Source organism: Lepisma saccharinum, chromosome 5 (assembly GCF_977018435.1).
Source record: "Lepisma saccharinum chromosome 5, izLepSacc3.1, whole genome shotgun sequence".
NCBI classification, from domain to species: domain Eukaryota; kingdom Metazoa; phylum Arthropoda; class Insecta; order Zygentoma; family Lepismatidae; genus Lepisma; species Lepisma saccharinum.
The window spans coordinates 71,405,265-71,417,662 of record NC_139233.1 but is presented as its reverse complement, the minus strand read 5'-3'; the positions used below and the strand labels follow the sequence as shown (position 1 = coordinate 71,417,662).

The 12,398-nt window shown below is 43.1% G+C and overlaps 1 protein-coding gene across 1 annotated transcript; it reads left to right on the top strand.

Moving 5' to 3' along the window:
* The first annotated feature begins 1,927 nt into the window (after positions 1-1,927).
* LOC145988062 (uncharacterized) lies at positions 1,928-2,575 on the top strand. The gene has a single exon (XM_083122899.1). It carries the CDS (start codon positions 1,928-1,930, stop codon positions 2,573-2,575), a length of 648 nt encoding a protein of 215 aa, XP_082979025.1.
* Positions 2,576-12,398: the final 9,823 nt, after the last annotated feature.

Here is a 12,398-nt window from a genome sequence, read left to right as displayed (position 1 = left end):
CTGCGTATACGACCCAGCAGCTAGCAGACATGCATCTCATGTATGGGGAGGCACGTGGTAATAGCCGTGAGGCAAGGCGTCTTTATGGAGAACGCTTTCCACATAGACGTTTACCGTCTCACACCTTCTTTCAGGTAGTGGACAGTCGACTGCGTGAAACAGGGTCAGTTTTACCACCGTGGCAAGAAGTTGGAAGACCCCGAAGTGTACGCACACATCAGTTTGCAGAAGATGTGTTAACAGCGGTCGCAGAACATCCTGGCACCAGTACGCGAGTGCTCGCTCGGGCACGAAACACGTCTCATGTGAATGTTTGGCGTGTGTTGTCAGAGGAAGGAATGCACCCTTTTAAACTGCAGAAAGTACAAGAACTGTTACCTCGTGACTTTCTCCCTCGTATGGAGTTTTGCCAATGGTTGTTGCATCAGCTGGACACAAACCCTCACTTCGGGGCAAACGTATTGTGGACAGATGAAGCCATTTTCACCAGGATGGATGTCTTCAATAGTAGAAACAGTCATGTATGGGACTTTGACAACCCACATGCATTTTTTGTGGCCCATCACCAGCACAGGTTTTCAGTGAATGTGTGGTGCGGGATAGTACATGATCATTTAATTGGACCATACATTCTCCCTGTTCGCCTGAATGGTCGCACGTATCATGCATTTCTTAGTGAGGTTCTGCCTGAACTGTTGGAGACCGTACCTTTGGCAATGCGGCAAGAAATGTGGTACCAACACGATGGTGCACCAGCTCATTTCGATTGTAATGTACGACATTTCCTGCATGACGTGTTTCGCAATAGGTTCATTGGTAGGGATGAGCCTGTGCCTTGGCCACCGAGGTTGCCAGATCTCAACCCTCTCAATTTTTCTTCTGGGGAGAAATGAAAACCCTCGTATACGACACACCTGTCACATCAGCTGAAGACCTCGTTGCTCGCATCAACGTCGCCGCCGCGACGGTAGCAGATACACCTGGCTTGTTTGCTCGTACTCGACATCCTTAATTCGTTGCTGTCATCTCTGCGTAGAAGTAAACGGCAGACATTTTGAAAACCGTCTGTGATTATTGCCCTCGGCAAATCTCAGTGAGAACACTCTTGGTATTGCTCCCCACCCCCTTTGTGTGGTGAAAGTGACATCTTCAGTTGGTGCACAGTGACACGCACTGTCTGTGCGTAAGATATTGTAGCATTTGTTGTTTGTTGTGTGTGTGTGTGTGGGGGGGATATTACGTAGTTGTCGCGTGTAAAAATACACGTTGTCGCAATCATCTGATATTGTGTTTTTCTTTCCCTCCTCCTGGTGGAGTAATGTGTAACTCGTATGCCACATGACATGATTCGTTCATTCCTTGCGTGTAACTGGGAGTATGCAACCTTGCTCAACTTTTCGGATTTTGTGTTCGGTGCTCATGTTTTGATGTTTGAGGTCGGGATGTGTTGTCTTGAACGCATTTCTCATTGTCACGGTCCTTCTTGCTGCGTTACATACCCTTTCCATGTATTGTTCTTGCTGGAAATCTCCAATTCCTTTGAGGACTCCATTGCGCATGCGTGCAGTGAACTTTTCATAGTGACTTCCGGACTGAGCACATACGATTCCTTTATGATTCCCTTGGAACCGCCTCTCTATCTGTTATAGTATTCGTCCCAGTCAGGTGTGACGTTCACTTTGTCACCTTTTGCGAGGCTCCTATCTCGGAAACGAAGCCTCAGTCGTAAAAATGGAACTTAGACTTTTTGCTTGTTTTCGTGTGAGGAATCACCTCCCAAGCGTTGTAAACGACCTTTAGAAACACCCTGTATAAGGGTCCGGCGGAATGAATAGCCTGATTTGAGTCACGTAGTACGGCGTCGCTGTTGCGCCTGCGCAACGACGTGTGTGCGCGCTGCATTGAGGTAGGACTGCCATTTGTAAGTATGGCCTTGTGGAGTTCGGAACATCGAGCATTCGCCGTTGAGGCGTATTTAAAAAATAACGAGTCTCCAATCACCGTGCAGCGACTCTTTCGTCGCCATTTCCAGGTGGGCCGACATCAGAACGTCCCGGATCACAGGACGATTGTACGGTGGGTGCAACAATTCAGGGCTACCGCATCGTGTGCAAAAAAGAAAAGCCCGGGGCGACCAAAGACACAACGGACCCAGGGGCGAGTGGAGGAGGCCCGTCAAGCACTGATCCGAAGTCCTCGGCGTTCTGCTGCCAGACATGCCTTGGCGCTAGGAATGTCAGATCGTTCCCTGCGGCGCATCATCCATGAAGACCTCCACTTCCACCCCTACAAAATGCAGGTCGCACAGAAACTAACCGAACAAGATAAACATGCCCGACGAACCTTTGCGTTGCGTTGCTTGGAACTTTTAGCAGCCGAGCCGCAGATGCGAAACAACATACTGATGTCGGATGAGGCTCATTTTGATCTGCACGGTGGTGTCAATAAACAGAATTACAGATACTGGGCGCCATTTAATCCTCGTTGGCTGCATGAGCAACCCCTGCACAGTGAACGTGTGACGGTGTGGTGCGGTGTGGCATCGTTTGGCATCATCGGTCCATATTTTTTTTAGGATCTTCATGGACGTGCGGTAACGGTTAATAGCGATCGCTATGTCCAAATGTTACGTGACTTTCTCCTTCCAAGGATGAACAGAGACATATGGTTCCAACAGGACGGGGCAACAGCCCACATGGCCCGCCGGTCCATGACTGTCTTGCGGCGTCATTTTCCTCGTCGATTGATTTCCCGATTTGGGGGTCACGGTCGCCCGATTTGACTGCCCCTGACTTCTTCTTGTGGGGCTACCTGAAAAGTCAAGTGTACGCTACAAGTCCTCGTACCGTGGCTGAACTGAAGGCAAGGATACATACAGCTGTGGAGGCGATCCCATTGGACATGCTGGAGCGGGTGATGCGAGCTTTTGTTCGCCGCCTGGAAGAATGCGCTGAACGTGATGGCGACCATCTGTCGGGCGTTATCTTCAAAACCAGTAAAATGGCATATATGGTATGTAATGGAATCTATTATTCTTTGTTTTCAATATGTGTTTCAATAAATTATTCGATTTGTTTCGACGTTCTATCCTTTTTATATCCTACTATTCATTCTGCCGAACCCTGTATATATATATATGGGGGGTGTCCTCCTCCGTGGCCGTGCGGTCTGAGGAGCTATGCTTTGGACTCCAACAGTGCGACGGCATGGGTTCGAATCCGCCTGGGTTCAGTCTCTGGGTTTTCGGCCTGTGTATAGGACCGGTGGCAATCCACCATCGTGAGGCAATTAGGGAGCTACGAGTGAGTAGCGTAACCCGGTCTGGGAAATCTCCTATACCGGCTGGGGGTTCGACGTGCTGACCCCACGTCACCCCACTACCGGTTGAAGAACTCCACACCTCTAGGTAGGATTGTGGGAGAGAGACTGGCAGTCGGGAGATAGGCCAAGGCCCTTCTAGGGCTCTAGAGCCACGGGGTCATTAAATATGTGTTAATTATTAAAAAATCAGATTATATTATAAAATATACAACATATTATATTGACTGTCTTCATTCAAAAATGGATTGCAAATTGAAGATTTTTATATACTAATGCTTTGAACAATGATTTGCGTGACTAAGGGCGGAGGGGTAAAAATTAAGAGACATTAAGAAGATAATAATTTCCTTCCTATATAAAATTCACATCTAAATGCTATTGTTATATGTACATACTTTGCGGTATGTGACGAATGGCGATGTGAAATGGAGAAGAAACAACAAGTCGGAATAACTTCTGTGTTCTTGGGATTGCTGCGTTCAATGTCCTTAGAGATGAGGCTCTCTGTTGTCATTTCTTTCTGTGTGTTTTCGATACTATTCCAGTAAATTATATTCGACTCCCAAACTAATTGTTTATTTTTGTTGTTAAAACAAGAACTCACCCCCTGAAAAGTTTGGTGGACGGGTAATTCCCCCTGTCTCCCCTAGGATTTCGCACCCTGTCAGAATGTGAGCGGCAAAAACATTTACAAGGTGTTATGTTGCACCCACAAGCATATTCACACGTCGTCAAAATTATGAGTAATATAATGTCCGAGTTTCTTTAAATTTGTCTGAAACTTTACTTATGGATATAGACAGAGGTGCTGAAGGATAGGCTTGTGGGTTCGAGGAGGAGACTACAGAAAAGATCACGGAGATAGTCAATTATGGGTAGGGATATTGATTGTTCGTAAACGCGACAACACCAGAAAATGTTAATTGTTGCAAAAAAGTGTTTATGTATGTACAGTGACTTATTCTAAACACTTTTCATGCATTCGAAATCGCGGAATAACGCGAATTGTGACTCTTTCGCGAATTTAAAGACGTTTCATCCTCAAATACGAAAAATACCTCGAAACTTTGACATTTGTTTGTATTTAAGACTTAAAGAAGTCAAATATCCCATATTAGCCTCTGTATAATCTATACGTTTCCTAAAATTTTACCCGCTCCAAAAAAATATGCTGCATTTTATGCGTTGGATAAATCGGACAACTACATGAAGCCACGTGTAGGTAGAGGTTTCCCGCGATTTTCATCTATGAGAACTTTTCGCATCACCGAGCAAGGAGCTTGATTTCTGGTGTGATATTGAGTGCTCACTCACCGTCAGGCGCGAGCCGTAACGTCGGCGAGAAACCTTTTTGTGATACCGAGCGAAGTGGGCGGTTTTGTGGCGGTGATCGAGTGCGCATATAATGTCATACGGAAGCCGTAACATCGGTATTTGTCGCGCGAGGAAGCCGGCCCCCGTGGCGGAGTGGTTAGCACTGCTCACTATGACGCTAAAGGTTCTGGGTTCGAATCCCGGTCTGGGCATATATGTTCTTTGTGTGGGTCTCTTCATCAATTTTATCATATCATCATTTATTCTCATGTTAGCGATTAGCCACAAGTGCAGAAATGCGAAGTAAAATTAACCAAATCATAAATCTGAAAATGTCCTTTTATAAGGACTTCACTTGCAATCTGTATTTTCTGTCAGATATTCAAGATTTGTCGCTGCTTCTTTGTCTCTCTCTTAGCGCCAACAGGAAGGAAGAGTCACCTGACCCAACTATAATGTAGAAATTATTTTTTTTTCCTGTACTTAAATTCTCTCTTCCTCCCCATGCATTAGAATTTATTTAGATCACTTTTTCTAAGTTTTCTCTTTTACTCCCTTTCTTTTAATTTATTCAATGAATTGGGCACAACATAATACCTTATAAAACTTTTTCCCGGATTAATTATGAAACGTTCCATGTCCCACACTCTCGGATTCGGCAGATTGAAGGCATAGATCTCTCTCACTACCATCGTTTCAAGATTTCCCATAATGCTAACCTTTTCCTCCAGCGGTGTCATGAGACTCTAAATTGCCCTCAGGGTTCGGGTGTACGTTGCCAGTTAAACAAAGTAGCCAAAGGCTTGACCAGAGCGATACACAGGATTGACTTTAACATATAAAATTTTATTCAACAACAAAGTTCAGAAAGAAAACTTAGACAAATACAGAGAGGTTATGAGTTTAAATTAAGGTAACAGGACACAGAAATACAATGGATAAACTTAGTCCGTTCTCAATTTACCTTGATACATAGGGACTCAACGTTTACATTATAAGCCTGTTACTAATCTATCTCCTAAAATAATATTCCTATTAGAGCATAAATTTTTACCTCACGGTTGGAGGAGGGGGTTAAAGGAAAGCTGATTAGTCACTTCTCTCACCCGAGGGTGGAGTGTGTTCTTGGCAGTGCCAAGTTCACTTATCTCGTCCTAAGACGGAGCGTAACTTCTCTCATCCGAAGATGGAGCCCTTACTACTCTTGGTCTTTCGCTGGATATGGCGGAGTGAGTCTCCTTTGAGTTGCATGGTCAGTCGCCGTAGCGGAGCACACCTTCTCTCGCCCGCAGGCGGAGTCTAACTAACTTGCCAGCCAAGCTGTTGCCTTTATATAGGGTCTGCGATGCTAGCGAAAACGGGTGGAGAAGAAATAAACTAATAAAAGTATATTCCTAAAGTAAGTTTTCCAAAATAGAGGTGGAACTCATTTTTAAATTTATACAATTCTCAATTTCTCAGATTCTTTTAAAAGTCATAAAAATAGAGGGGCGACTCGTACAATTTGTGAAGAGACGGGTTCGTTACAATTAAATTTGGGAAAATAAACCAATTTTTACACTTGTGGTGAAATTCAAATGCGTAGGAAAATTGGAAAGATAAGTAAGAAGAGGAAGTGCATGCTGAAGTTACGGCGAAGAAATTCCTCTTGATTTTTTTTGTACGAGAGATCCCGGGTTCGATCCCTCGCAAGAGCTCTAATATTTCAGAGCTGACCCAGTATCGTGAGAGCAGCTGGGGAACTACTTGCAAAGAGTGTCCGGTCTCGCAAGCCAGAAAGGTTGCGGCGACGTGATTAAATGAATCTCTTGGCTCTCAAAGGGCTGTTGAGCCAAGGGGAAAGGGAGCAGGGGAAAGAGAGAGATAGATCTGTTCTTTTATAGACGTCTCATTTCTTGTGATCTGTATTTTACCTTTAGATGTTCAGGATACGTCACTGGTTAATCCACAGCTCACCCTCTTTATCTAGATTTTCATGAGCAGAGACTATGACAGGAAGAGATACATGACAGACACAATGGAATAACTAAGAGATGAGATAAAGCAGAGAAATTGGCAAGTGATGATAGGGAATGAGAAATAGATAAAGATGAGCGAACACACACACACACACACACACATACAGCTCTAACTTGAAGTGGTTGTTGTGCTAGAGTGCGCGTCAAATCTCCTGCAAATGACGATGGACAATAGCACCGCAGTGCAGCGGTGCCATGTCGAAATCTCACACGAAAAAGAGACAGCGTGGTTGAGCAAAACGCCTTGTCACGGAAATAGGCAACGCCGCACGTCTGTGATTCCTGGTGCTGTTCAGCCGTTCAAGGCCATATGCAAGAGATTTGACGCGCACTCTAGTGTCAAATTTAACCCTCTCCGTGTCGACCTCCGTAGCGTAGTGGTTGGCACAGCTCGCTACGACGCTAGGCATGAGTGTCCCTACATCAATTTCATCATATTGGCACTCATCCTCATGTTCGCGATTCGCCAAAAGTGTCAGAAAATCGAAGTAAAATATGTCCTCTGTGGTGAGGAAAACTTTATGGTTTTAGGACAGAGGTACTGCTGGTATTATTATCCCCTGCGTTTTCAAGTACGAAAGGATATGCAAGTTAAGAATCCTTTCCGCAACATTCAATATGGTTACTGGTTGAAAATTAAGACTATACGAGTACGATAGTGATGACTATCCGAGCATAATAGTAAAGACTATCCGAATAGGATAATATTTTCGGTGGTTCAAATATCACAGTAGTTTCTGGCATTACATGGAAATAAAATAGTAAAACGAGCAACCCTGTGTGAACAAGGTAATTTGCTTCAGCGTAAACATTGAACGGGAAGATATTTTATTTTTTCGTCCATTTTTTTGGATCTTGGAGGCATAGTACCTATATTTGCATCTGCTCACCCTAATTTACGTCCTACCCACCCTATCAAAATGTTCTGGCACCGTCCCCTACTTAACAAATGAACAGGTTCAGTTCGAGTGAAGATTTTTGGTTATTTAACGACAAATTCCGCGTACTGGCAACCCTGAAATGGCATATAAGATCCGAAAGGACATGGAAGAAATGGTGTTTCTTTCATTCTTCCTCTTCCTCTCTCTCTCTCTCTCTCCCTCTCGCTCGCTCTCAACATCCTTTTTCATCTGTCTGTCCTTGGACCCTTCTTTTCTGAATCTCCACGCTTCATCTAAGTCCTTCGGCAGTCTTTTGAGACGATAGTGACTTCAAAATATTTCGAGTCCTCTCGGAGAAACTGCTCTTGGAAGTCGAGTGAATAAGGCTAAATTGTAGCCACAATACTGTCTTTCAAAATCGAGATGAATAGCGTTAATTTTCACTAGAATAGGGAAATGTCAGAAAAATTCCCTCCCTCCCCTCTACGTTTTGAGTCCGCTGCAAATGCTCTTCGGAACGGAAAGCAAGCGTGGAATTCCGTAAGAGACCATGCCCCCCTTCTCCCCTCCCTTACAACCCCCCTTCTTCTTGTCCCGTTCTATTCCGATGCAAAAAAGGGGGAGTTAAGGGAGGGGGTTTATTCGGCTGTATTGATGTAAACAAACTTTCTGAAAAGATATGCAAACAGAAGGAGGGAGGATGGGTCCTCCCTCCCCTCTGTCTCCCCACCCTTGCTCTATTTCTCGCCATTTCTACCCGCTCTTTTTTTCTGTTTTAAAGCGAGGTTGGATTCAGCGCTCTTTCCTAATTTGAGCTCTGACAAACAGTGGAGAAGGGTTTGCGGTAAGTCTGCAATGGTCCTGTTCTTTACGTTCTGTCCATCACGTTCCATTAGCAGAAATTATTGTACGTAGGTGGCAGCAATGTGGACAAAAATAAAAATTTCTGTTACGCCAAAATATAATTTCGTAGAGTGGGGTCATTTCCGCAATTATGAATTTGCAGCTTTGGAGCAGCTTAACTCCCGAAACCCACCAATGAACAAGTACGTATAACTTTACTAAATGATGAAAGTCGAGAAGGACACGACGAATTGTCGAAAATGTAAGTATTCACACTAAGATGCAAGTCGAGGAACATTTTGTTGAATTTCCGTGACGGACAGTGCTCAAAATATACATTTTAACTCTTACCATACACGAAAAATTCTCGAATCGATGACTTCACTCCTTCAGGATTCATTTTTAGTTAAAAATTTTCAGGATTCATCATTAGGAAACCCGCATAACAGAATGAAGAGTGAGGGAGGGAGAGGAAATAAGAAAGCGAAGAGAGACACACCCGCACACAGATAATGAGAGAGAGAGAGAGAGATGAAGAGAAACACGTTTAGATGGAGAAAGAAAAAGAGGAAGTAAGATATAAAAATAATGGAAGGAAGGAAAAAAAGGAAGAGGTGGAGAAATATTAAAAATGCGAGATAGAAAAGAAGGAAGGAAAAATATGTGAAGAAAGAAAGCGAGAGAAACCGAGAGAGAGATACAGAGAGGGAAAAAAAGACCGAAAGAGATGGGGAAAGAGGGGAATAAGTAAGCTAGAGAAAGGAACAAAGAAAGTTGGAGGCACTCCATCAATACACATATCGTTATTAAAAAATATAGAAATTAGTGATATTTATGCACACACACACGCGCATACCTATGTGAATTTATTTTTCAAAAGCCATGGATTATTTAAGTATTTTACTTTCACATTTTCTTGTTTTTAGTATTTTTTGCATCGCATCTTTACGCTAATTGTGACCGATTTGATGATTGACGATCAGATGAATTTCATGAAAAGAGACTCCTCTTACCAGACTGGAACTCGAACCCGGAATCTTCAGTCGCGAGAGCGAGAATCTGCCACTCAACATGAACGCCCACCGAAGCGACAGTGTCTTACCTTGAAATGGATTCTACTAGAGCTCTCGTCGCGAAAACAGTCCAGTCAAGGTCACGCCAGCCACCTACAGTGTTGCCAATAAGCAACAATTTGAACCGACGAAATGAACCGCATACGTACAACGCGCGAAGTGTCGACTGAGCAGATTAGAAGAAGTGTGCCAACCTTGGAGGGCCAGGGGTGTGGAGCAGGCAAGGGGAATCTCCGGCCTTGACTTGGTTGTTTTCGTGGCTAGAGCTATAACTCCTTGTTCTATACCAGTGAAGAGAGCTGGGTTCTGATTAAGAAATGAGCAAATACTCTCAGGAAGAAGATTGGAACGTCAGAGGAGGCTCGGGCCCCTCCACACTCCTCCCTACTTGTGGCGTCACCAGATAATTTCGTTCTGATGAAATATTTTTATGTTGGCTGTGCATCGATGGTCAGGGTAGTAGTTCTCTCTTTCTCATTTTCCTACTTTTCTCCAAGTCTTTCTGTCTTTTTATTTCTTTCCCTTGCTATTTTACTATCTCTCTCCATCTCTTTCGATCTCTTTCTTCCTTTCATTCTGTCTGTTTCTTTCTTTCTCTCTTTTGTGTCCGTGTCTCTTTTTCTGTGTGTTGTGCTTTCCTGTTTCGCACTTCCTCTCTTTGTCTATCTCGCTTTCCTTCCATTCTTTGTTTCTATTTCCCCACCTCTTTCTTGGTTCCTTTCTCTTTCTATCTCGTTTTCTTATTCTTTTCTTCATCCTTTTCTTTCTTTCTCATTCTGTTGTGTGTTTCTCTCTTTTTCTCGCATTTTCTTATTTTCCCAGTCTCTCCCCATCTTCTTTAATTCTTCGTTTCTTACCTCCTCCTCCACCTCTTTCTGTGTTCCTTCCTCTCTCTCGCTAACATTCTTATTTCCTCTGTTTCAATCTCTCTTTATCTGTTCCTCCATCTCTTTGTATCGACTTATCTCAATTTTTCACTCTCTGTGCGTGTGTAATTATTGTTCTGCTATGATGATTCTGAAATTTCTATATTTTTGAGTGGACAGGAGGGGTCGCCCACGACCACACGCCTGATCTAGAGGGGCGCGTTTTAAGCCACCGCACTCCCCTCCTTGACAAAAGCGATTTTAACTCCGCCACGATGTAGGGCTAACCTACCCAAAACGAACACACATTAAGCCCAAGAACAACACGGCTTTTGCATACGAATTGTCCACCAGCGCACGCATGAAAAAAAATTGAATATAAGGTCGACGCATGAGTAACCCCATTAAATTAATTTTCCCAGATATTAAGTTTAGTCACCGATGAATACCTAATGACCATATTCTCTCTGTCTGATTGACATGTGAGCCTTTGTGATCGCCCGTCTGACTCGCTCCTCCCCCTCAGGGAACGGGGATGAACACACAAAAAAGCAACTTCCCTCGACTGCGTTGTTTGTTGAACGGATGAGCTGGCTGGCGAGCCTCCCGGATTAGCCCTTACAACACTGGCCCAGAATGACCACTCACAATATGAGGCTGGTTTTGTTATGTAGATCACGTGGTTTTCCCCGAGCCTCGATTCTGACAACGATCCGGGCCGGCTTTACATAAAGAAGATAAATCGACTTCTCGAAGTCGCGTTAAGGGTCGATCTCTGCAACCGCCGAAATGTTAGTCGAGGCGTGAAGACATATTTACATTAGGAAAGAGAGTAATCAGATTGTACGACAGTAAATATACTTTTTATTGCATACACAGTGTGCACTGGCTGAAACCAGAAAAGAATTAGAAATAGAGGGAGAAAGTTGTTGATAGGCAAGATATGGACAAAACAGAAAGAGGGAAAGGGAGAGAACGAAAAAATGTAAGAAAGAAGGGAGAAAGACAAGTTAAGAAACAGAAGGAAAGAAATAAAGACGAGAAAGAGAATGAGAAGAGAGATAGTGAGAAAGAAAGAAATAAAGAAAAATAATGTTCCATAGTTGGAATTGGGTCAACCTTCGTTTTAAAAGTTGTTGAAGGACAAAAATGGTAATCGGGGATCAGGGGTAGAAAAATCAAAAGTAATTCAGGCGCCCCCATTTTTTGTCAAATATGGTCTAAGAAAGCCATGAATCCAACTAAGATAAAGCTACACAGTTTAAAATATGATCTTATAACATTGAAATCATTAATAAACACAATATTGAATTAAAAGTAAATAATTCTTGCTCCAGAGCAGCCTTCCTAAAGAAGGCTGAACTGGTAAAAGCATGAATGTGCAATACATTCTGTTGTATGGCCGACTCTACCATATCGCCGCATATTTTAAAAATTAGCTAGCAACAGTGCAAAATTGAAAATGATATCTTTATTATTCTGATTTAATTATACACGTGATACAGAAAATACACAATTAAAAACACAAACTGTGCTTGTTATTTTTTTAAAAAAAAGGTAATGGAAATTTGTATAAGCAAACTGGAAATAATAATAATGAAAACATTCTAATAGCACTGAATTTGAAAATTCAGATGTCACGTGAAAATCTTCAGGCGACCTGTATTTTTCTACTTTTCTGGGATTATTTTAAGGGGAGTTTGCATTTACCACTTAGGTTTTTACCTAGTTCTTCACTGCCTTCGTTTGAAAATTTAGATTTTTCTCAAAATTCAGGGAGGAGCCGTCTGTCGATGTTCATTCTTGGTTAGTGACTCTTGAACTAACTGTCCAATGAGTAAGATACTGAAGAGAGTGAGCCACGATCCCCAAATAAGCGGCTCTGTACCTTGACCCTCCCCAGATTTTAGAAAAACAGCTTGACTGTGAATATGTGATGAGATGAAGAGAGAGAACAGAGGAAGAAACAAATGCAGAAGAAAAAAGAAAGGGAGAATCTTAACATCCACAACCACAGAAGGTTGCACACCCGATCGTCCACCCTTGAAAACAAACCAGAGCTGGTCCTATAGGGAAGGAAGG